Here is a 26,233-nt window from a genome sequence, read left to right as displayed (position 1 = left end):
GATCCATTACGGGAAATGTCTCACAGGTGATGAGATCAGGAGTGGAAAATCGGGACTCATTTATTCCTGTGCAGTGGCACCAGTTTGTAGTCTCTTCACAGACTTGTGACGTGCTCCACATCTACCCCTGAACTTCAGGGGCAGGTGTACTTTGATCCTTTAGCTCATAAAATTTCTTCTCAACACATGTCCTTGGCTCTTTTAACCCTTCTCCTTCCAGCCCTCACGTTCACACTTCCTCCTGTAACTTGACTTGTGAGGACTGTTGTTGGTCCTTAGCATATCCATCAGTTTCAGATGTTGGGTAGAAGGAAAGTGATGCATTGGAAACCAAGATAAGACAGGAAATGGGTGATATAAACAGGAGAACGTCATCGGTCTGGACCTTGTGGACGAGTACCAAAAATAATCAAATGTCTACCTCGTAAACGTTTGTCTCTGATTAGTATATTGACTGTGCTTTATATTTAACCAGACTTCAGTTATCTTACCAAAAGCTCCTTTCTAATTTTAAACTTGATAGGTGCCTGGCTTTGCATGTAGGGAGGAAAAGATTACTGATTTACATATGAGAGACTTCCAAAAACATAATGACAAATGGACCCTTGGATGTATAGATCTGGAGCTCAGAGAAGCCACCTGGCTGAAAGTTAAAAATTAGAAAGTTTTCAACATATAGATCACATTTGAAAATATGGAAATAGAATTTCTCAGGAAGAGAGTAAAAACCAAAAAATAGCAAATGACAGCATGGAGGAATTTTAAAACATAATTTTTAAGAGAAGAACTTGAAAAGGGAATAGGAAAATCACAGAGATGGAAGGACATTTGTGAGGTGGTTGCATAAATTCTAAGGGAAGAGAATGTTCTGGAAAGAAGAGGCATTGAGCAGGAAAGGTGAGGATTAAGACATCCTCAAAGTTCTCAATACAGAGAAAGGGCCCTGTTGTCCTGGGAAGGGCAGCATATTTGGACTGGGAAGAGTGTACACCAAACTGATTACAGCAGGGGAGGAACTAACTTCTAAGGAACTAGATTGAGTTGGGTGTGTGTTTCTCAGGGTAAAATAATTACCCTGAGAAATGCAGTTGTGAAAGAATGAGATAAATAAATGTACCTATATTGGTGGAGTCATTGTATTTTTGTTAAGATGTTAAGATTTTAGCATCCAATTAAGTTTGAATACTTGTAGTAAGGGTCCACTAGTAAGCAAACATTTTAAGGAATGAGTATAGAATGTGATAACTGACAGCTTGAGGTTGAAAAGTAAGAGATCTGGGGACAAATGTGACATGTGATGATACCAGCATTCAATAAGGAAAGCATTTTGATTTACCGTGAGAGGCAGAAGGGAGAAAATCATTTTAATCGGATGACGATTCAAAGAAATAAAGTTAGGACCTGTATGAATTCCCACCAGAGCACTTACTTGGTTTGTGTTTCCCAGACAAAGTCAACAGCTCTTGTTTACCATAAAGAATGGAGGTTAAGGTTTGAAGAACGTGGTAAGGCATTCCAGACTCATTTTGTAAAACGGGACTGATAGCTGATGGAAGACAGATGGGCAGGTCTGTGAGCAGAAATGAGTGCCTGGTTGAAACAGGGGATCACCAGTTTGTGACAGTGAACTGCCTGTGTGTGCACTCTGCTTTGAGACCACTCAGCTGTTCAGCTCGATCCCATATGGTGAAAGACAAGAGTCCCGTTAAGTTGGGTTTAGCTCTGTGGATAGAGCTGAAGACAAACGCAAGGAAACAACGGACTTGGGACTCTCAGATTGTCAACAAGAGAAACAAATACATAGGAAGGAAATAAAGGAAACATTGACTCGAAGTCCAAACTTTTAAAAAAAAAAATGCAGTTGTAATAAGATTATTCGTACTATGTGAATTAATAGGAAGTGGTATATAGAAGTTTAGTGGCTTAAAATAGCAGTTGAAGACAGGGTTTAGTTTTAGATCACAAAAAAAAGCCAAAAGTATAAGAATAAGTGACATAAATCAGATCATGAGAAGAAAGATGAGTTGGCCACAGGGCTGAGGGCAAGAATTCTGGGAGGAAAGTCATGATTCTAGTGTCGTCTGCAGATGAAACAGAGTGGCCGGTAGGTTAGTGAATTGTCTCAATGAGCGGAGAGTGAGTTGTGTATTTCCTAAGCATGAGCCTTAAAGGATGTTTTTGTTTTGTTTGTTTGTTTTAAAAGGAGTGGAAGAACGGTATCCAGGGCAAAGTATTACGTGGCAAGGAGTCTATCGTTCCGCAGACTCACCCCGAATACAATGGGCGGGAGATGTTAAATAATTCCATTTGAGAGAGTTAGGGCTCAGGTTCCATTCAGGCAAGGAAGAGGGGTAAGATTCATAAAGAAGTGATGGCTCAACAAGAAACACATTGTTCCAAAGGGAGGAATTCCTGTGACTGACCCAGAGCCGTCAGAGCTTCTCAAGAACTCTCCTGGGGTGAGGCGATCACATTTCTCTGAAAGTGTTACTCCAGCCTTGAGTGGAATCTGCCAGGTGAAATAGCTCAGAGTCCCTGACTTTGATGAAAGTAGATGTAACACGTTTTACACTAAACACAATTTGATTCTCAGTTCCTTTTAAAATGGTCTCTAGACCACTGTTATAAAGATAAAGGAGCCAAAATCACATGCTTGTTAATTACTTATGTTTATTCTCAGTTCAAGAGCTACGTGTTTTATATTTTAAGGAATCATTTCATAAATTTGAGATGTTTTTGTCACAGTCTGGACCAGGAAAACTGTACGCAAGTCTCAATAAAGTCTGTCGCTACTACTGAGAATAAATTTCTGCAATTCCATTTTACCAATGGAACCAAAAAATACATCATTTTTCTAATTGTTTAAAAAATAGAAGCATGTGATTGATCTGTCTATTAAGTGTACAGATTGAAAAGTAATACATTCATTCTGACATAAACATAATTTTTGTTTAAATATACCACCTTACCAGCAATTTAATAATCATAAAGAAAAGGGCACATGCAAATAGAAGAAACAATCCATTTTTATTAAAATGATGGAAAATAGGCATTATTAACATTCTTTTTGTATTTACTCTCCTTTTTTTTTCAGTTTTATTAGGTAGAATTATTACAGTTTGCACATACACATTGTATTGTGTGTAAATACACGTATACAGTATACTGCACATTTCTTTTTAGTTTACATATATGTACTGATCATTGTTTCTAAGAACAGATTAGAGCATTAGCTTTTTAAACTTACATAGTTATCAGAGGAATAAAGCCAACCACAAATAAGAATCAACATAATATGATAATCCAATCATAAAGGGCAGTCAAATGTGCTTACATGTGTTTAAGAAATCAGTCATCTAAGTTATAAATAATAAGTAGTTCATTTGTGTCACTATTATCATTATTATTTTTTACACTTCTCATATAAATAATGTCATATGGCATTTTTCTTTCTCTTTCCAGCCCACTTCACTTAGAATGATGATCTTCAGGTCCATTCATATTGCTGCAAATGGCATTATTTTATTCTTTTTTATGGCTGAGTAGTGTTCCATTGTATATAAGTACCATATCTTCTTAGATCCAGTCATCTGTTTTGTTTTCATGTCTTGGCTGTCATAAACAGTGCTGCTATAAACATTGGGGTGCACGTGTCTTTTTGAATTTTATTTTTCTCCAGATATATGCCCAGGAGAGGGACTGCTGGATCACATGATAAGTCTGTTTTCAGCTTTTTAAGGAACCTCCATACTGTCCTCCATAGTGGCTACACCAATCTACACTCCCACCAACAGTGTAGGAGGGTTCCCTTTTCTCCACATCCTCTGCAGCATCTGTCATTTGTAGACTTCAATGGTGGCCTTTCTGGCTGATGTGAGGTGATACCTCACTGTAGTTTTGATCTGCATCTCTCTGACAATTAACAATCCTGAGCATTTTTTTCTTGTGCCTATTGGCCATTTGTATGTCTTCATTGGAGAATTGCTTGTTTAGGTCTTCTGTCCATTTTGGGATTGGGAGAAAATATTTACAAATGATGCAACTGACAAGGGACTTATATCCAAAATATACAAACAGCTCATACACCTTAATATCAAAGAAACAAGTGACCCAATCCAAAAATGGGCAGAAGACCTAAACAAGCAATTCTCCAAATCATTAGATTGTATAAGAATTTTATTTTTAAAACATAGAGGCACAGGAAAATAGAAATAATAATAATCACATTATTTATATTTATCTACCTGTCAGTATGTGCATTACGAGTGTATTTTTAGACATATGTTAATCACTATTAAGTGAACTTGGACAGGGATTAGAAAGTAATGTATTTTCTCCTAAATTTTTCCATTATGCAATAATATTAACTTTTAAATAGATACATGATAAAATAACTTTATTGCCAGATATGATGACATCTTTGTTGTAAAGATATCATTTTTGAGATCTTAAAGATCTTAAATTTGTTACCATGCCTACATATTTGTTGAAGGCGTCCCTCAGGGAATCTTTACCTTTCTCATTTCAAAGACTGTAGATAAAAGGATTCAGCATTGGTGTTACAATGGTATTCAGTACTGTGGCAAATTTGCTAACATTCATCACGTTGCCCTTTTTTGGACGGACATAGATGAAGATGGAGCTTCCATAGTAAAGTGTTACCACCGTGATATGCGACACACAGGTGGAGAAGGCTTTCTGCCGTCCCTGGACAGAGGGAATTCTAAAGATTGTAATGATAATGTACGTGTAAGACAGTCCTGTCAGGAGCAAGGAACCCAGTAACAACACAGCAGAGGAGACAAAGTCAGCCAGTTCAGCCAGAGAGATATCCGCACAGACCAGCTTCAGCACAGGGGCACTGTCACAGAAAAAGTGATTGATTACATTTGGTCCACAAAAGGGCAGAGGAGCAGTTAATATTGATGATGCCAAAACTGACAAAAATGCACCCCCGTAAGATCCCAGAAGCAATGATACGCATGTTTTCTTGTTCATGATGATGGTATACCTTAGTGGGTTGCAGATGGCAACGCAGCGATCGAAGGACATGACAGCCAGGAGGAAGAATTCTGTGGATCCCAGGAGAAAGTAGAAGAAAGACTGTGCAAGGCCTCCCATGAAGGATATTGCTTTGGTGAGAGAAAGTGTGTTGGCCAGCATCTTAGGCACCACTGTGGACGTAATGGCAACCTTGAGAAAAGAAAGATTGGATACCAAGAAATACATGGGTGAATGCAGACGGTAGTCACCACACACCAAAAAGATAATCATGGTGTTGCCAATCAGAGACGTCATGTACATAAGCAGGAATGCAGAAAATAGGAGAATTTCTACTTCTTTTTCATTCTGAAATCCTAGAAGGATGAACTCAGTGACTGTGGTCTTGTTTATGTGATCCATAATGTTCCCACTTGCCCCTGGTATAATAAAAAAGAGGAGGATATGATTCGTCCTTTCATCTTAACCTTGGAAGTACCCTACCTTTAGAAATTAACTGTATTTTTATGGAATAACATTAATAAAAACAAATAGTTATTTTTCCAGTGTATAAACAGCTCCTGATATAAACTATGCAAGATGTAAGAGTGCAAGTGTGACGTTCTCTCATAACAGTTGAATCAGATTGTCCCACAATAGGAGTGTGACAACTATCCTTTTGAAAGACCTGTGAACCTCCCCTCAGTGTAGGGAATCTAACAGTGAATTCAGCTCTTCACAAGTCATGTGAACAGGTAAGCAGAGTGCCCTTTGGGATAGATACATCCATTCAGATGTAAAGACATTTATTCTGAGTGTTGGCAGAATTGCAATGAAGTCTTATTATATATTACTTGACATGTGCGAAAGGCCTTTTAATGTTGATTTATTATAATTGAGAAGAAAAAATGTTAAAAAATAAAAAATAAAAAACAACTAAACATGATTACATAATAGGCTCATGACCCTGACTTACAGCTTCCAACCTCTACGTTGTCAAATTAGCCATCATCAAGTCAGTTTCATGTAATATCTATACAGAGTCACATCTCATAGCAAATGAGGTATTCGAGATTAAGATTAAGGTATTAAGGTATTTGAGATTAAGGTTAAGATTAATGAGGTCTTTCAAGATTAAAGGAAAAGGATTAAACATATGACTCTTGTTTGTCACTTGATTATATTTATCTTAAAATGCAGATAAAGCAAATGCTCAGCAAGAGGGGTAGAAAAATTTACCTATTCCTAAGAGAAGAAGCAGAAGCATAATTTTGTAGATCTCACACTAGGAATCTAGGGCCAAAGGCACAGAGAAAACAGGAAACTTGTTAGAGAGAAGGAATTTTTTTACTTGCTGGCTCTGCTGATATTTTGGGTAGGCAAAAGGAAAGGTTTGGATAAAGGACTAATGTCAAATCCCACATTAGAAGACACATCAAAACTTGATATTGGTGTCAGAAGGGCAAGTTTTATATAAGTGGGAACTTTTATTGCTACTTTTCAATAGATATAATGGATGTGTGTGGCAGGGCCATTAAATTTATATAACAGTTACATAACAGAGGGTTGGAAATAAGACAATACCTGTGTCTTTTAATTTAGCTTAAGTTTTTCTTTCTGATCATAAATATTTATTAACTTATTCATTCACTGACTTTTATTATTACCTATTTACTGCATCGTGAGGAAGCACTTAAAGACACAGATACATTTATGACTCATGCATGTTACACATTTGATGCTATTGGTAAGAGAAATAATTTGGATCAAAGTTAAACCCCTGTGATTCTTTATAATGACCATTCTGAAGACAGTAACACAAAGTCAATGTTTAAGTTAATACAAACTAAATTGGTCAATACAGTGACACGGTATGAGAGACCGCAACCAGTTTACTTTCTTATAACCATGCAAAGGAAAGGAAATATTGATGGATTTGAATGGAGAAGGAAAAAAAATGATGGAGTAAGGTATATTACTTGAAAGAGGCTTTCTTGTGGTCTCATTAACTAGTTGGTTTGAATATGAGCAATTGATGTTTATCTTTTTTTAAGACTTTTTTTATTGAGTTATAGTCACTTTACAATGTTGTGATGTTTATCTTGAGGGCACTAGGAACGCGAAGGCAAAAGCTAAGTGGTCAGATGGAAACAATAAAGATTTATTCAGTCAATTCCAAAATTTTGCCTTAAGGTTGGCAGTAAGCAAAAAAGAGAAGAAAGGACAGGAGAGAAATCATAGTTTGGGGAAAATTAGAAAACAAAACAAAAGCAGCGTGAGCAAAGAATATCAATTAAAAAGAATATTGTAAATTCTACGCTTACCTGCTGAAGCATACCTCAAAATGTTCATGAATGTTTAAGCACATGTTTTCTGAATATTCCTTCCTTGTAACGGCATGATTTGGGCATCGTCCACGGTAGGAATCACATTTATTGATTACTTCCTTCTTCTGACAGTATCAGAAGGTTAAGAAATAAAGTTTGGAGAATTACAACTATGGCTATAGGAGGGTTTAAAAGGACTTTGTGTGGGAGTGAACAATTCAAAACAATGAGGTACCACTGCACATCTGTAGATTATGAGAATCTGGAAAAAGAAGGGAAGGCTGAGTTCATTATTGCTGCTTCCCTAGGGGCAGGGCTTTGAGAAGATCAATAGCCTCCAGAGAATAATTTATTTAAAAAAAAAAAAACAACTCTAATTAAAAGAAAAGTAAAGATGTCCCAAATTAGAAGTGAGAACTTATAAACACAACTTCTTTAAGGAATACACTGAGCTTAAAAAACCTAGCAAAATCGTTAGAGACACTTTGGTCAAGAATCCGTCTTTTAATTGCTGTATGATGTCACATGAAGGCATCAGGTCGTGAGAAGGGTTTTGATCCTTAGCATCACCATCGCAGTAGTATAATCACCATCTGCATTTATTGAATACCAACTGTGTACTTGGTACCCTTCTAAAAATTGCTCTCACATTTTTTTAACTTTATAAAAACCGTATGAGGTAGACTGTATCATTACACTGACTTGTGCTATTTCACATAACTAATAAATAAAAATATCAAAACGTCAGAGGATTCTAAAATATAAATTTATCTAATATAAAAAATACTTAAAAAATAAATTCCTTGCACGTTGAATATTTGGTACATATTTTCATTCACTGAGACATACATATAATCCATGCCATCAGAATCATATAAATTAGTCAGCGATGAAAAAGACACACATAAAAAACCAAAACTGCACATTATTACGAAGTAAATAAAAATATATTTTGGGCATAAAAACAGTTGATATAATGCTCTCAAGAGAAAATTCCAGTAAACAGATGTCCAGATTACAAGTCAGTGGTGAACTGCTTATTAAAACAGAAATTTTACATAGAAATTATCCAAGCAATTGACATCATCCTTCTGGCAGGCATCTTCCTGGTCAGATGAAAATCCAGGATATATCTTTTTGTTTGGATTGAACATTTAACATTTGTTCTTCTCATATAATTTTCCCCATTTTTGCCTTTAGGATGAATTACCAAATCTCGATATTGTTCTTGATTTTTTTTGTTTTTTCCTTTTTTTCCACTGTATTCTGCCACATTTCCCGTCTCCCTTCCCTCACGGTCCACTTGCAACTTTATTGGATTTTACTTATTCCTTTATGTAGCCTAGGCTGTTTTTCAAGTTATGATTGACCCATTGAAAACATCCTCTTTCCTGCGATACTCTTACTACACCCACCCATCTACTCCAATTCAAAAATCTGTGTATTCCTGTAATTTGAGTTTAATCATTTTTCTTCTGAGCACATTACCAGCTTCTTAGCTATGATGAATTACCTTCTGTATAAAGTTATTGCATTTTTCTTGTTTTTGGAATGTTTGTAATACTTTCTATTAGCTCTGCTATATTTTTCTTCAGCTAATCAAACCAGTCCACGACATCAGGGAACATATTTGTCTTCCTCATGTTGTATCTCAAGTATTAAGTCCGTTTTCTGACTTGTGGCAGCAACTTAGTAACCATGTGTTGAATGGATAAATGAATACATGGATAATAAATGCGAGAAACAAAATAAATGGGAAAAGAAATCTAGGTCCATTCTGTAGATGTCGAGTTTTTGGTGCCTGTAATGCAACCAAGTTTGCATTTGATTTATGCAGAAAATATATACATTTGGAATTTATGTCAGAATAGAAGTTGGAGAGATCATGAAAATATCCATGGCAATTGAAGTCGTGGGCACTGAATAGGTTAACAATTCAATTCTGACATTACTTCACCTGGAGTTAGCTTCAGTTTATGTAGGTTAAGGGCTTAGACCCACAAGACTGCCTCACTCCATCTCAGAGGCCAATCACAAAATAGTGCATTACTCACACTTCTGTGTGCTTTGGATATAAATTGGGAGTGAACTTGACCACTTCCTCAAGTTTGATAGTTTCTTAGAATGGCTCACAGTAAATAGTTACTGAAATATTTCGCACTGACTGTTAACTTTTCTAGTAAGAGTATTGTAGCTCTGTAACTTCTTCATCTTTTAGAGATACGTCATGAAATACAAATGGGTGAAATGGTACTAGGTCTCAGGTTTTCTTTAAAATTAGCTTAGGTTGTGGCCAAGTGAGTAATGCAGATGAAAACTTTTTAGAGCTACCTACTTGAAATGAGCCGATAAACACACGGGGATTACTGTCTTCATATGTTTTAATTTTTTCATAATAAAATGATGTTTAAAATTATGGGTCAGGGTTACAGTTTCAGTTAAAATATAGCAAGGCTGACCCCTACCCATCTCTCCCAGTGAGTACAATTAAAAATCATGGAAAGAACACGGATGTGAGGACTCTAAAAATCAAATAGTAGCAGGTGGATTGGGAAAAAAATATATATATATATATTTTTTTTTTTTTTGAAGTACCACCTAACAAGGATGCTTGTCCCTTTTTTTTTCCTTCCAGTTTCTCCTAGCCTGGACTAAAATGAAATACAGTAAGTAAGTGCTGATGCCCAGAACTTTACATTGACAACTGCCAGAAGGAGCTCCAAAGGCAGCTATCCATCTCTGTGCTGAGAAGTGGAATAGGGAACCAACCCTTCAGGTCAGAGCGAACTGGGGAAAAAAAAAAAAACTTTTTCTTCTTCCCCAGCTTCTGGGCAATCCTGCAACCCCGCAGTGACAACAGTGGCCAGGCAGGCACCTAAAATATAATAAAAGGAAAACGCTTCTCGCTACAGGAGCTGTGATCTCAATAGCGTGGGAAGCAAGCATCCCTGCTGACCTTTCGATTTACAGCCTCTCAAGGTTGGAAGGGAGGCAGACGCAGTCGTGCGGAGCGCATGTCAGAGCAAGACAACTAAAATCCCAGTTTCTAGTGAGAAACCCAGGAAATGACCCCTAGGAGCAGGAAGATGTAGGGGAAGTAGCTGAGGTAAGAAAGTTCAAGAAAGCCGTCCTAGTAATGTATGCATAAACTCCAAGACTCATCTCCAGGCTGCAGACGCTTGCATCTGCATGTAAAGATCATATCCATGTCTTGGAGAACAAAAGTATGCTGTAGGAAGCCAGAGAGACCCCAAACTGTCCAGCACTGGTGCACACATAGGATAAATACCAAAAGCACTGGAAACCCTTTGAAATTGAACTGACATAGGAAGCAAAATCAATCAATCTATCTATCTATCTATCTATCTATCTATCTATCTATCTATCTATCTATCTATCTACCTATCTACCTATCTACCTATCTATATATAGTTTAGAGTCCCATACTATGGAACTGATCAGAATAAAATTCCAAATTTTGACACATAAAAGATAAGAAAATCTTAACATATCATAAAGAAAAGACAATAAACTTGATTTTTAAAAAGATTATTTAAAAGTGATAAAGAATAAGTCAGCTCAGTCTAAACAAACAGAAACACTTAACCAACACCATACCTTCTTTTCTGCTCGTCCTCAGGCCATAAGAAAGCAATGCTACTGGGGCGGGGGTAGCTGTTCCTGATAAAACTAATGTTGTTAGTTAAGGAAAACCAGAATGGACATTGGGTAGACGTCTAGCAGTCTCTGCTAAATTCTCACATTCCTCAATTGAATAGTCGTAAGTTAGAAATATTTGTGCTTTTCCAGCCCCTGTACAAGATGGAGGTGTGAGGACAGACAATAGATTCTTTATCATACACTCCATCATGTGTACGAAATAGTACGTGTAACACATGTGTATGGATTAAAGAAAAAAGATCAGTATTTCATTTGAACCAAGATGTCATCAATTCAAGATATATCATTATTTTATGTGCCCTTAAAAAGCTGGCAACTATATTAACTCAATGATATCTTATCCCTGCAAGTTTGTATTTTGTAATTATTAAGATAATCCTTCAGATTTGATTTTTAACACATATAACTCTTGTGAATATAAGAAAAGTAAAGTTACTACAATGAACTGGTTATGTCTGTAACAATGATAAATATAGAATTTAGGACCACCTGCTTTCAGAAGTGTTAAAAGGTGAAATTTAATTTCAGTGTCCATATACCCAACACCTTGTTTATGAAATAGGACATTCCAAACACTATTGAATCTTTGGTGTATATTTTCCAGATGACATCTCCTTTTTCACCATAGAGATACCTGATTTCCTCGAGACACTACCAACCATGGAATTGCTTTGTTTGGTCTCATTTTTGAACTGTTCAGTAACTCTTCTTGACATGCTTTGTTTAATCCAGCAGTAGGTGAGATTCATCCACACCAATGTGTATAGCTGTCCATGCTGTATCATATCCCACTGCACATATATACCACAATTTATTAATTCTTCAGTTGGTGAACCTTGGGAGATATTTCCTGGGCTTTGCTCCAAAACTCTCCTGGAATACATGTGTGAGTTTCCTCCGGGTATTGACTACAGGATGTGGAACTGCTAAGTCTAGATGGTAAGCTTTTCTATCCTGAATACTACAAAATACTTCCTCTTCCTTCCCTGAATATCCTGAGTGTTCACAAGTCTTATTCTTCCTTAATTTATGGATCTGACATGACATATAATTCAGGGACCTTCAGAGGGAAGGGGAGGAGGAAAGACAGTTGGTAGTCCTTCCCATCCCACAAAACTAGGACTTTCCGTCCTAGCCTGGGCAACCAGAGGCAGACAGCGATGAAGGCAAAGAGCAGCACTCTTGTTGGCTCTGTTGAGCAAAGGTGTGAGGTGGGGCTGTGGCAGGAAGGAGGACTGGGGTTTCAGGCTGCAACTCAGTTGATAGCACAGAATGTTCTGGGGTCAATAATATGCTGTGGAATGAGCACATTCATAATGACCATAGATTTTCATTGTGAAAAGAAAGGTCTTGTTTATTCAATACAAAAGGGAACCTCCCTGGAAACAGCTTGCTCCCCATGACCCGGTGCCTCTTATGTTGGGCTTCTAAGGTTACTGCCTTCCCCCCCTTTCATAGTTACCACAGTACCAGTGACCTCCCAGCCCCTCCAAGCTGTCCTCCTGCAAACCATCTCTCCCTCACCTACAGCACACTTCATTATTTCTTAGCAATCTGGACCCACCCTTTTTAACCATCGTGTCTCCAAATGCCCCCACCCCCCACCATGGGCACACTGTACTTCAGCCAAACTTGACTAATGACTGTCTTTTAACCACATTTTCTCTTATCCTCTAGCATTGGTTCCGTGAAGGTGTTGCTCACATTGTTATCTCACGCTGCATGTAGTTTTATTTCCTCGCCACCTCTTATCTCCCTACGGAGGCTGTGAACTCCCTCGGGGCTTTATTCACACAGGATGCGCACCCCACCCTGCCCTGTGCAGAGCGGAGAATCTGGCGCACAGTCAGCGCAGACTTAAAATACTGAGTCACCAGACCTGTTCTGTTAAACCGGAACATCATGAACTACAAAGAGGAAGTCAGATCTGCCCACACTGAGTCCTCTCGTGCCTCCCCACCTCTGTGAATTACACTATCAACCGCCTAGACCGTCCAGCAGGAAACCTGGGGGTCACTTCATATTCTCCCCCGTCCCTCACTCCCTTATTTAACTACTATGTTGTATGGAGTCCATGTCAATAACCTCTGTACATGTTATCATCTCTCCCTTCACGGCCATGGTCCCAAGTAACTTCTCTGATTCCAGGCTTCCTGCACTTCTCTGTGCACTTACCACTCTAAGTACAGGCATGGTCAAATCACTTCTTTGCCCCAAACATCTCCCCAGGCCCCAGCCCATAACCTGTCTGAGCATATCTGTCCTACTGCATCTCCTGCTGCTCCAAGTACCTTGAGCTGTGATCTTCCCAAACATACCCAACTGCCTTCCAGCCTCTGCCTAGGCTGTACCCCGCATCACAGCTTGCATTCCCCACTCTGCTTGTGTCTTTACATATTCCAGTTGTTAACACAGGTAAAAGACAAGTAGTAGGCATTTATTTGAAGAAATGAGTTAATTGATCTGCTTCAGGAAAGTTACGTTTCTCCTGCTCTGAAACAGGCGAGTGATGACTTTCGAGATCCATTCTCGTCCGTATCCTTGGTTTCCATGAATGGCGAACCTGTGCTCCCTCCTGGGCTAGGACGAGCTTTAGGAGAAGGGGAGGAACAAGGAAACCAGTCTGGATTATGGGACCCCATCTGGCCTAGTTTTAGGTCGGCTTCTCCTCAACTTCTGAGATACCCTGAAAAACAAGACAGAACAAATCTCGTTAAAACAAATACCATCCAGTACCAAGATTTTTATATTATAAACACCCTTTTCCAATGAAAGAGTCAGAATTCCTTGGAGAAATGGTTGGCTGCAGGACTAGGGTAGGGAACTGATGAGTGCCAGCACGGAGGAGGTGAGAAACAAGACTCCCAACTGTTCTCCCCTGGGGAGCCTCGCTGCACGACACGGTCGGTCTGTGATAGCCCTGGTTTAGCGTTTGTAATTCTCCGGAGGAAGCGAAAAAGATAAGGAAACGGGAAAAGTCTGCAATCCCTTCGACTGGACTGCAAGCTGCTGGAAGAGAGGTTAGTGCCTCATTGATCCTAATTCACCACACGCATCTGAGCAGAGCATTTGAAAATGAAATAACACACCGAAGCCAATAGAAAGGAGGGAGGGACATCTGGTCACCCACCTAGATTTGGACCCTTTTCGGGTGGAGCTGAGGGTGGTGGGCTCCTCAGGGGAGGAGCCTTGTCCTCTTCTCCCTTTTACCTCCCCGAGTGCTTCTGCGGGATTTTGAGACTGATTTGTCTTCCCTGGAACTACGGAGAAGGGTAGCCCTTTTGGTGTGTATCCTCTCCTGTTTCTTCCCGTGCGTAAGAGCTTCGGCCTGGAGTTGAGACACCCTCCGGCCCACATCCTGTGCACTCAGATTGCTTCTACTCTGCATGGCGGACACAGAGGGCCCCGCTCCGGGACCTTCAGCAGTCCTTGTGGCAGGTCTGCTGATCACCTCTTCGCGGGCCGTGTTCATGCTGCCCTGAGCGCTTACCACTGTTGCCCGAGATGCTGCCGCCCGGGATGCTGCCACCTGGTCAGGTTCTGAAGGTACCGGAATTACGAAAGAGTGCTTTTTCGTAAGCAAACGTGTGTGTGAAGCATGATGTTGGATCCCTTCCCCACCAGCATAAGCCAGAGAGGTGTCCTCAGACAGCTCAGCTGCCATGGGAAGGCTCCTGACGCTGACCTGATCTTGGTCTCCGTCTCCATAGAACTCCATGGCCTGTGCCAAGAGGAGAAACGGGGAAGCAAACAAGAAAATCAGTGACACTGAAAAGAGCTGTCACCTGTCTTCTTGAGGCTAAATCACTCAAGAGCTTATAATTAGAACCTCTGCGGTCAAGTCATCTCCCAGTGAACGCAGGAATCTCCTCTTTAGCCCCCTCCCCACCCTCCAGTTTTGCTTGGACAGTTCTGGTGCCCCAGTGGGCATCCTCACACTTTTACTTTATACACTTGTCTTAGCATTTCTGCAAAATAGATTCCTAAAAATCAGTCTGACAGTCGAGAGCTATGCTCATTTGAGCCACTCTCCCAAAGCACCCTGGCCCCTTCTCCGAGAGTCTCTACAAAGCCTTACTGCTGGGCTCCGCTTATCCTCTGCGTCCAGCACAGGTATGTCCATCATGTCACCAACTGGTTCAGCCTGGGTACCACTGTAAGCCTCCACCGGAGGTCTCAGAATGTACACCAGGTCTTCCCAGTGTGCAAACAGATCTTCTTTTGTATCTGAAGGGGTGCACAGTTGTAGGTAAAAAGAGCGACCAGTGGCAATCTTCAAGTGGATTTGTTTTTTCTCATAATTATAGATGGATAGCTTTACAAACCTCAAAGGAAGCAGCCTGTGAGGAGCAAAGGAGTGCGGGGGTTAGGCGGGGATAAAGAGGAAGGAAGTGAGTCTCTTGATCCAGCCAGAGTCCACTCCCTCTGTTAAAGGATTTACCGAATCTTGTCCATTTGACCTCAGCTCTCCTCTCCACCTCCCCATCACTGACAGGTGCAGCCCTGATTCAGAGAACATCCCTGTGATATCATCATGCCTCAGTCCAACACCTGTATGGCTCCTACCAAAACCAGCAAGTGTTAAACCCTCACTTACTCTGCCATGCAAGATCCTCCCACTCACCGTATGTCCCCAGCTTGCTTTCTTGTCTTATTCCCACAACGCTCCTTGCTTGGTCAATGGCCACTTTCCCCGTAAAGTCTTGGTGAACCCCCGTGGCTGTTTCTGGTCTCTTCTCCTCTGAATCCACACCACAGGTGCTAGTCATGCTGCTGAGACCCCTCTGTCACTTTGGGTTCTATGTTATGGTAAATTATGTACCTCGTGGTCTTATCCCCTCTGTGTACTTCTAACAGGAAGAGACTAAAACTCCTGGACTCACCTGGTCAGCTCCAAGCTCTCTGCCGACTTGAAGCCCCTTCCCTGTGTGTCTTTGTCATGTCTGGCACTGACCGCACAGCTCGCCACCGGCCTTGCCAGCAGCATGACATCAGGAATTGTGAGGTTGGGGCTGCTGAATGTAATGCCCACTGTCACCATTTGCACACTGTTGTGCACATCAATCACTTCTCCTCTCTTGCTGACCTGTTGTTGGAAGAAAGAGGAAAGGAGCATTGTCTTATCTTCTCCCCTATCTGCTCCACTCCCGAATAAAGTGTCCAGCACAGTTCTTGGTGTGTGCAAACATTCAGAGGGCTGTTAGTTTTCCTGCACATGTAATTCAAGCCCTGTACCACAGCTTAGCTCTGACTCACATCTCCCTCTCCAGTGTGACCTCCTATAGAAGCCAGATTCTTCCTCAGCACATCTACGTGCCATGGTAACATAAACAGATGTCCATGTTCTTAGAAGATGCATGAAGGATTCAGGGGGTGAATAACATAACATGAACAACTCATCAAGAATAATGCTTTGTGCCTGTGTGCTTACTGCGTCTCCATCCTGCCTACACATGACAAGGAACTGTAAACTCTGAAACACACTGCTGCCTCGACTGACTGAGTCATCACACTAGGGTTTTGTGAGGTAGGTCCCAGGCATCAGCGATTTCAAAACTTTCCAGGTAATTCAGAGGAGCAGCCAAGGCTGAGAGCTGGTGATAGATGGAAAGTCATGGAGCAACCTGGAGCCACTTAATAAAACTGGGTGTGTACATCTAATGAAACACAAAACAAAACGTTTCCGCTATCCGGTGGAGATGTCACTCAAAACATCTCTGCACACTCAGCACGTACTAGGTCTTCAATTAATTTTGGGGAAAAGCGTGGAAGGATGGAAAGAAGGGGGAACTGTAAGAAAGAATCATGCAGAAGAGGGGGAAGAATGAGATCATTCACCTGGATAAAGTCACTCTCAAATACGGGCATTTGCTTGAATAGATCATACTCTCCCTTGTCCAGCTGCCGCCGCAGTTTCCCCGTGGAGCTGCTGAACATGGGTAACACGTGGCAGCTTTGGGAGCTGCCATATGACAACATCATGCTACTGTCCATGGCCATCTTCTATGAAGACAGCTGAAAAGAGGAGGCACGTCATCTCTTGCCATTGTTGCTTAGAAATTGTTTCCCCAACCACCGCCCCTGGCACATAGAGTTAACCCCACACATCATGCATGCCATGTTGATTCAGACAAACGGGGTCCTCTGGACAGATACAACCGCTAGCCCACAGCTTGCTAGCAGGCAGCACCCCTGTTGGAATTGGAGCAAGGCTCCCTTTTCCTCCTGGCTCGGGTGGGCCGGCACCAGGATGACTGCACAATCGGATGAACAGGAATGCAGGCTAGATTGCAGACCCCTTACCCTCACCCCTCAGCCCGCTGCTGGTGAGCAGAGAACAACTTGCCCAACCTTGCGGGCGTGGCCCTGCTGGCCCCTGACTGCCTCACAGAGCTCAGAGTTTAATTTCCCCTCCCTTCCTTGGCCCGGGATTACCACGTTCACTATTTTCAATGCGGGTTCATTGCACCCAGGCAAAGTGGCTATCATTTCTCTCCCGGCAAAGGCAAGTGACTCTCACTCTGCCTCAGAGCTTTTTGGATGGCTTTTCCATTTAGATCAGTGTCTGTCACCCCTTCCCCACCCCGGTCGGGGTCAAGGTCCTGCCTCCTGGACGCCCGCCTCACCGTACAAGGCGCCCTCCCCAGGCCGCGCGGCGCGGCGCGGCTTCCCCAGCACTCCGCGGAGGGCGCCCAGGACCAGCAGCGCGGCTTGCCGGCGGGCGAGTCAGGCCGGGGCCGGACCCAGCCCCCGGGAGCCGGGATGGAGAGGCCGCGCCAAGCCGCGCCCGCGTCCCTGCGGCTCTCGCCGAGCAAAACCGCACCCGTGTGTCTCCAGCGAACCTCCACCAACTACCGCCCGCCCGCAACCACCTCCTCCCCCGGCGAGGGCCGCCTTTTAAATACCCATGTCCATTGTGACCTGGCGGGTCACACAGCGCTGTGCGCTCATCCCCACGGGCAGCCCCGCCCAAGGGCGCGGTCGGGATGAGCGGGTACCCGCCGCCTCCTGCGCCCGCCTGCCCCCCGCAGACCCGGCTGCGGAGAGAGCGACCCCGGGGCCCTGTAACGACCGACGGGCGGGCGGGCGGGCGGGGCGCCTGCGCGGCACCCCCTGCCTTGGGCCTGGAGCTCTCTGAGAGTAGACGGGGGCAGGACCACCTGCCCAAACCTAGACTCCTCGAGAGATGGGTCCACTTTTGGGGATGAGACGGAGTGGCCGTGCACTGTCACTCTCCTATGCTTCGCTGCATGGAGGGGACAGGGATGGTGGCGGAGTGGTGTTCCCGCCTTGTCTCCTGCCACCGTCCATATGATGGCAGGGTCTTATCTCCCCATTCAAGGTCTGGTTTATAGGACAGCAACCCCATAGTGGAGCCCGAGAGCAAGCCCTCCTTCCAGAGAGTGGGGAATCACAAGGAAACAGGCCAAGTAAATCCAGGGAGGCATGGCTTATGTTTCTGCTAAGGAACGGAGTATAAAAGCAGAACTAGCCCAGGCTTGGGCTCTGTCTGTTGAGGAGCCAAAGCCCTTTACACACGCTGCCGCAGACCTCTGAGGGCTGAGGCTGCCTGTCGGTGAGGAGGGAAGTCGCTCCCACTGTGCCATTCCTTTCCCTTCGGTCAGCATCGCAGGCACACCTAGCTGGGGTGGAGGGTTGGGCAAGGTGACATTTTAGGAGCCGGGCCCGAGCATGACCACTTAACTTTCGGTTTCCTTGATTTCCTGTATTCTGGGACTCGGCCTTTGATGGCTATTATTAGTCCTCAAAGTCTACTTGTTTCCTGTTTCAACATCACTGATATCTTTTAACATCTGTAAGATCAATGACCACGGGCTAACATAGACTACCACATTATTCAGTAAGTATAAGAATTCCAGTAACATAAATGTGTGTATTATGCTTCGTAGCTAGACTGTGAATAATCACTCTCTACTGTAGGCAAGGAGCATAGATGTTTTTTCAATGAGACCACCTTGTAAGTATTAGATACGGAAATCCATCACTCATTTAAAATAGAACGTACATTTATTGTAATAAGGAAACCAGCAGTAAGTAATTCTGATTGTAAAAGTTCTTAACTTCATGTGCAGAACAATCGTTTTTTAAAAATTACAAAATTCTATTGGATATGAATATCTGTGAAGCAAATAAATCAACTAGTTTATAATGGTAAAAGCAAAATAATGGATAATAGATTACATCATAATTCTAACATTTCCAGAAATATTTGTTGAACAGTAATTATAACATTACACTATATTTTAACTATGTGTTTATTTCTATGTGTTTCATTACAATATGTCCCAGGGGGATAACCCTACTTTCTCATGATAAGTCTTAACAGAATATTTACTTTCGCCTATGAACATTTTTAAAAGGAGAAAACTCTGAATTTATGTAAAATACAAATAATATTATCACTCAATGTAGACTTAAGTGTAGAAATACTGAAGAAAGAATTTAAATTTGGGAAGAAAGAAAAGACCTTCATTATTTATTACTTTCTCCCTAACTTTAGCTGAAGGTAATAAGCATCGACTTGTATCACAAGAATGCCTAAACTTGACCCCAGAAGCTTTACAGTTTGCTGAGTGGTCTGAGACATTTGCTTTCTATTCTACTCAAACATTCTAAAATTTAATCTCAAAATATGCATAATCAAATTTTAGTCCTAATTACGTTTCAGATAATACTGACTTATTCTCAAAGAGTTCACTGTATGACGGTGATAATCAGTTCTGAACTTGACTCAGCCCAAAATTGATTCTGATATAGAATACAGTGTGCATTTGAAGGCCACCCATGAATGGTTAGAAAAGATTATAAAATTTTGATCTTTTGAATTTGTTGCGTTAACCTGCCACACTGTAACATTTTGCTTTAAATAGTTGACTTTGCTGTTTATAAATCATTTCAGTTGTTAATACGACTTCATAATACTGCTATAGTTACATCATCCAAACAAGTCATGAGATGTAATAGTTCAGTATACAAGCTGAATTAAGAAAATAAATTAGACCATTTTAAAACATATATTGAGACTAGCTATTAATTGGCAACATTTTTATCAACTTTGACTGTATAATGTAAAATAAAATATTTAAGTTAATAACACATTAAAAATGTCTCAAGGTTGTATGCATCTAAATATTTGATCAAATTAAAAAGGACTTGGTTGACTTCTGATTTCATCTCATTTTGATTTATGAAGTTAACTTACCTAGTTATTTCTTTTTTAATGGCCCAAGAGTAATTTATAGTTAGCATAACTATAAGTGTTAAAGAATAACACATGCTAATAATTTTCCATATTATAAAAATTTGTTTTGAAAATTCTCAGTGTGGAAGAAGTCTATACATCCAATAGTTTACTTAGAAGGTAAATAAATATGTACCATATTTTAAAAGAATAACTAGAAAGAATCAAAAAAGATTAAAAAGCAAATTGTGGAAAATAATTATTGATCACAAATATTTGAAAAAGACCTAAGTAGAATTTGCAAAAATAGAAGCAAATTATTATTAAAATTAAAAATTCAGTGAAAGCTTAAAGATCAAACTGAGTCAATGGACTAATGAGAAAAAAATAACCAGAACATTTTATAGAAAAGGAAATAGAATTTTATACACACACATACACACAAACCAACATACACACACACAAATATAATAAGTTAGAGATATAGAGAATAAAGAAGGAAAGAAGAAATAAAAAGAAGTGGTCATTTGGTAACGGCTAACTTTTTTAAAAAAATTGTAAAATATATCAATCCGTGTGTTCAGGAGAACAGTTTGCCTCATCTAGATAGAAATTAGCATACAAATTGAGTGTATGATATCTTTTTAAAAACCCTCTAAATCCCTGTTTATTCATATCCAGACTGTGTCCTGAAGTCTAAGCTCTCTGAACTTCATCAACAAGTTTACTGCTAATTCCAGCCTGAAGCCATTGGCAGTGAACTTCTGGCTAGATTTGGCCAATAGAGGGACTTGTACTAGAGTAGATAAAAAGAATTAAGTTTTGCATAGGGTGTTAACTATTCAGTTCTCTTTTTGTAAATGTGTTTCAGGCTGGAAGACTAGAATCCCCAATCAAAAAACACAGAGTGGATAAGTGGATAAACAAAGAAACTAGGCCCAATTTTATTTTCTCTACAACAGAATTACTTCAGCCTTAAGGACAAATAAAGGCTAACAATCAAGGCATTGTAAGATATTCTATGAAAATGGAAATTAAAAGAGACAAACAATGCCATGTGATGAGGAAGGGATCCATTCATCAACAGGCTATAACAATTTTAACGATATTACAACCCAATATCAGAGACCCTGAAGATATAAAGCAAATATTAACTACTATAAAGGGGGGGGAGGGATATAAAACAATAGGATAATAGTAGATGGTTTCAATATGCCACCTTCAACAACAGACAGATCATACAAACAGAAAATTAATAAGGAACCAGAAGATTTGAACTACTCTTTAGTCCAAATGGACCTAGCAGACATATGCCAAGCATTCCTTCCAACAGCAGCAAATCCATATTTTTCTCAAGTGTATATGGAACATTCTCCCAAATAGGAGCACATGGTAGACCACAAAACAAATCTTAAGACATTTATAAAGGCTGAAGTTATATTAAGCATCTTTTTCAATTACAGTGGTATGAAACTAGAAATCAATAAAAGATATAGAATTGTAAAATTCACAAATATGTGGAAATTAAGCAGTACACTCTCAAAGAAGAAATTAGGTCAAAAAACAAAGGAGAAATCTTTGGACAAATAAAAATACAATATAGTAAAACTTATGGTATACAGCAAAAGCAGCTCTAAGAGAGAAGTTTAAAATAATAAATCCCATAACTGAGATAAAAACCAAAAAATAAAACACTTTGTTTTTCAATGAATAAGACAAAGAAGAGCATATTAAGCCCAAATTAAGCAGACGGAAGTAAAAAATATCAGCAGAAATAAATAAAATCGGTAATAGAAAATAACTGACACACTGAATTAATTATTTGAAAAGATAAAATCCACAAACCTTTAGCTACATGAACTAAGAAAATGCGAGTGAAGATTTAAATAAATAAAGTCCAGTTTTAAAGAGGAGAAATTACATCTGACACCATGGAAATAAAATGAATGATAAAGGAAAATTATGAACTATTTTACACCAAAGAATGAGACAACCTAGGAGAAATGTATAAATTCCTAGAAATATTCAACCTACCACCTCTGAATCAAGACACGATAGAAAGACTGAACAAACCAATAACAAATAAACAGATTGAAGCAGTAATCAAAAAACTCCCAAGCAATGAAAGCTTAAGGACAGAAGGCTTCAAGGATGAATTCTACCAAATATTTAAAAGAAAAAAATCAATACCAAACCTTTTAAACTCTTACAAAAAACAGAAGAGGGAGCATTAACAAATGATAGTATGAGGCTAATACTAGCCTCATAATAAGACAAAGACACCAGAATAAAATAAAATGTTCCAATAACCTTGGAAATTTTATAGCATTTTCTTATTAAATTAAATAGACACAGCACATAAATACTCAGCACATGGGAAAAAGTCTATCATGGTATGTGACACAAATGCTTATATGATCTGTGATTCCATATGGAAGAAAACATAGAATAAGAAAGCTAAGCCATAAACGAAAAAAAAGGAGAAATGTAATTGCTTGGTTCAAAGGGAAGAATTAGCATGAGTGCGTGGAGCATGAAGAAACTTTGTGGAGGAGAAAAGAATGCTGGCTTTCTTAACTGTGATTGTAGTTACATGTGTGTATACATTTGTCAAAACTCATTGTACTGTATGCTTATTAATGGGTGTGCATTATTTTATGTCACAGCACTAAACGTTTATAAAAATTGTATCGTCTGTTGCCCTAGGATAGAGTTACACAGTGTGATCACTATAACACCTTAGATGGGATATTTGATATCCTTAGATAAGCTTTCTTACCTGAGCATTTTTCATGCCCGTATCAATACATGAAACCAACATCCTATGTTACTGAGAAAAAAAGAGAGAGAAAGAAAACTCTCTCCACACATTCTGAAATATCTGTTGATGACTTCCCCTTCCTCATTTACCACTGGTTTACAATTTATTTCTTTAGTGCGTTAAGTGTTTGATCTACTCTGCATTTATGCAAATTATTGAGTTTGTTTTATTTAACATATGGGATAACCAATGTTCAGAAACCAATAAACTGGACATTCTTTTTATTAAGTGATTTAAGCAAACTCAAAATTACTTTGCAAAGTCTCTTTCACTGCATCTATGTGGATATCATCTATATTTATTTTATTCACTGTTCTAGGTTGTCATTTTCTTCTTCTGATACCACGGTTTGCCCTACTTTCATGCTCTCTACACATATTCACTGTGTTGTAATATAAACAGTTTGTGAAATGGCTAAATCTTGGTTTCTGGTATAGTGGGCAGCACTGTTTTCCACACACACTTGTTAAGTCCTGTTTTAGTTGAGTTATTTGCTGTAAAGAGATGCCAAGCCAGCGTTGTTTTGTTTCTTCCTTTCTTTCTTTTGGTTTTATAGCTCCGTATTGGAAAGAAAGGCTTTTCAATTCTAACCTAGTTTGTACTTTTTATGCTGGAGAATCCGTTCTTCCGTTGTGGTTGAATCTTTGAGAGATACAATTCTGAAATTATATTTTGAAAGGTGAATTTCATGGGCAGTGGCAGTTAATGAAGCCACCGAGGAGACTAGTTCCTGTGGAGATGCTTCAAATGCTTCCCACGCTTTACTTTTCCTTTGGCCCCAAGAGGAGAATACTCTGTCACCAAAGGACAGTCCTCAGGGAATTTTTGTGGCTGTCTCAAGGCAGAGGACAGATCTCCAAAGCTCGAGGCTGACGAAACACTAACATTTCTCATCAGGGGGATCTCAGACCATGCCTTTCTCTGCATCCTGGTCACAGGGACAAACAAACTGAGGGGGGGGGAGGAGTTTTGTGTTTATCTGTAGCATAGATGGTGTGTCACAGCCAAGGGCATAATGGAGAGCTGATGTCTAAGCTTACTTCCCTTATGTAATGTGCTCTAATTCCTAGACATGTTGAAAAGGAGCATTTAAAGAAAATATCAGTAATAGCATTTAATTCCTGAAAAATAAGCATTCCTGTGAGTATACTTGGGCGGATATAAGCAGTGCTGTTTCTCACTTTTCTAGAGAATGATAGTTACATGATAGCGCTTTTATCGTTTTGGTTATTTCTGTAATCTGAGACAGCAGTCTTGTTCAGATACTCATTTGGCATTTAAGAAAAGTTTCTATAGCTTATAAAATGTAACATTAACTAAATAAAAATATACATTTCTCCTTCTATTTCAATGTTATTTTATTTTATAAAAATGGTAAATAATAGGATATTATTTTTCCTAGTATTCCGTTTCCTCCTCAAGTTATATATAGCTAGAGTGTGTATAATTATTTTTTTCTAAACACAGAATTAGATAATTTGGGTATCTATTAGAAAAAGAAGTCATTTTCTTTTGGGGGATGGCATTCACTTGATTCTGTTGTCAAAGTTATACTAATATTCCTTCCAAATAGTTCTTTGTTTCTTATTTCTTTTCTTTTCTTTTTCTTTCTTTCTTTCTTTCTTTCTTTCTTTCTTTCTTTCTTTCTTTCTTTCTTTCTTTCTTTCTTTCTTTCTTTCTTTCTTTCTTTTTCTTTCTTTCTTTCTTTCTTTCTCTCTTTCTCTCTTTCTCTCTTTCTTTCTTTCCTTTCTTTTTTTTCTTAATGCCAGGAGAATAACACTAATAATACTAATAATTACTATAGGAGAAATAGTCATGTGATAACATTTATTAGCATGACTAAATAGGATGTTATTAGATATATAGATGATAGCAATGAGATGCTTTGGATAAACTACCTTACATGAGTAATATAACTTAATATTTTCTTATGAGGTCAGAGTATCAAATTCCCCAAATATATTTTTAAAAAATTGTCCCAGTTATTTCCTTCAAATGTTTCTCTTAAATTACATATTTCAGGTCAATTTCTCCTTGTATTTTGAAAAATATTTTTGAATAGTGGTAGAGCCAGCAAAAGCACAATTTTATTTGTGGCATTCAAAATAATATGGTAAGAATGTTAGCATTTTGAGGGGATCAGTATCAAAAGACTGGTTTAGTGGGACACATAAAATATTCCCTTGACCATACTAACCTAACCCTTTAACCAGGTCTAAGTAATAATTTCTATGATGTATATCTTGAAAAGCTCTACTTTATCAGCAGTACACCACAGAGAGCATGAATGTGGTGTCATAAAACCTATACACAGTTTTCTGTAGAGGTTTATAATTCAGAACTTCCATAAAGGTTTAATACCGGAATTTGTGGATTTGAACCACATTGCTTTCCTGTTACAATTCAGCTATTTTTCCATTGTGATTCTATGAGAGATATAAAGTCTGTATTTTTACTGCCAGGCATTTTTTTTAAAATAGCAAAAATATACATTTTACATATAGAAGGAAGTTTTTATTATGGGTATTCAGATTTTTTTTCTATTATATAATTTGTACTTATCAAGTGGCTATTTTGGTACCAAAACACATATATACATAAATACAACCATTAAAAACCACTGTTTCTCTAAAAATAAGATTTTTAAAATTTTGTCAAGAACACAACATAACTATAGTTATACTGTATTTTATACTTTAAAAGCTGTGTCTATTGAAAGACACCTGGATTTATGACTTCAATATTATTTGCTGGATTGTTCTTAAACAATGCAGGAGAAATGGATGCAATGATTCTGAAAACAAGCGAGCCGAGATTACAACAGGTGGAGGAATATTTATGAAAGAAAACTTTTCCTTGGGTGTTGAATTCACACTTTTTGTTTGCTTTCTGGAGATACATTTTGTTCATCTACCAATTTCCCACCAAGTTCTAAGTTATGGGGTACAGCAGGGTTCATAAAGTTAAAACTGTAGACAATTCTTTGCCTTCATAAGGCGACTAGTGTGGTCCAGGAGCTCCATTCTGAGAGTGCCCACCCGCATCCTCTGGCCTCTGATGTGCATATGGTTTATATCTTCACCATCCTCTAACGTCCAAGATGTGAAATCCTCAGTGATAGGACAATGGCGTGTCCTTTCAATAGTCAGATTTTATGTATTGTCTGGACTGTGGTCTTTTAAGACAACCTACCTGGGTACAATATATGCCCCACCATTTAAA

The 26,233-nt window shown here is 39.4% G+C and overlaps 2 protein-coding genes across 2 annotated transcripts in view; both read right to left on the bottom strand.

The window, feature by feature from the left end:
• Positions 1–4,524: 4,524 nt before the first annotated feature.
• Positions 4,525–5,403, bottom strand: LOC105093513 (olfactory receptor 6E1-like). The gene has a single exon (XM_031442101.2). The coding sequence runs from the start codon at positions 5,401–5,403 to the stop codon at positions 4,525–4,527; it is 879 nt and encodes a 292-aa protein (XP_031297961.2).
• Positions 5,404–13,375: 7,972 nt separating this feature from the next.
• The window catches only part of GARIN6 (golgi associated RAB2 interactor family member 6), a 108,157-nt gene continuing 95,299 nt past the window's right edge, over positions 13,376–26,233 (bottom strand). Inside the window, exons 2-6 of the mRNA XM_031441321.2 lie at positions 16,827–17,003; positions 15,872–16,074; positions 15,067–15,328; positions 14,119–14,709; positions 13,376–13,674 (exon numbers count right to left, since the gene is read on the bottom strand). Coding sequence (XP_031297181.1) covers positions 14,164–14,709; positions 15,067–15,328; positions 15,872–16,074; positions 16,827–16,988 — 1,173 coding nt within the window. The 5' untranslated portion in view covers positions 16,989–17,003 and the 3' untranslated portion in view covers positions 13,376–13,674; positions 14,119–14,163. The remainder of the gene's footprint in view (positions 13,675–14,118; positions 14,710–15,066; positions 15,329–15,871; positions 16,075–16,826; positions 17,004–26,233) is intronic.

The sequence above is a fragment of the Camelus dromedarius genome, chromosome 3 (genome assembly GCF_036321535.1).
Source record: "Camelus dromedarius isolate mCamDro1 chromosome 3, mCamDro1.pat, whole genome shotgun sequence".
In the NCBI taxonomy this organism is placed as follows: Eukaryota; Metazoa; Chordata; class Mammalia; order Artiodactyla; family Camelidae; genus Camelus; species Camelus dromedarius.
This window is presented reverse-complemented; position numbering and strand designations above follow the sequence as displayed.

Coding starts and splice junctions, on each gene's coding strand:
- LOC105093513 (XM_031442101.2), bottom strand. CDS start 5,403: ATGGATCACATAAACAAGACCACAGTCACTGAGTTCATCCTTCTAGGA.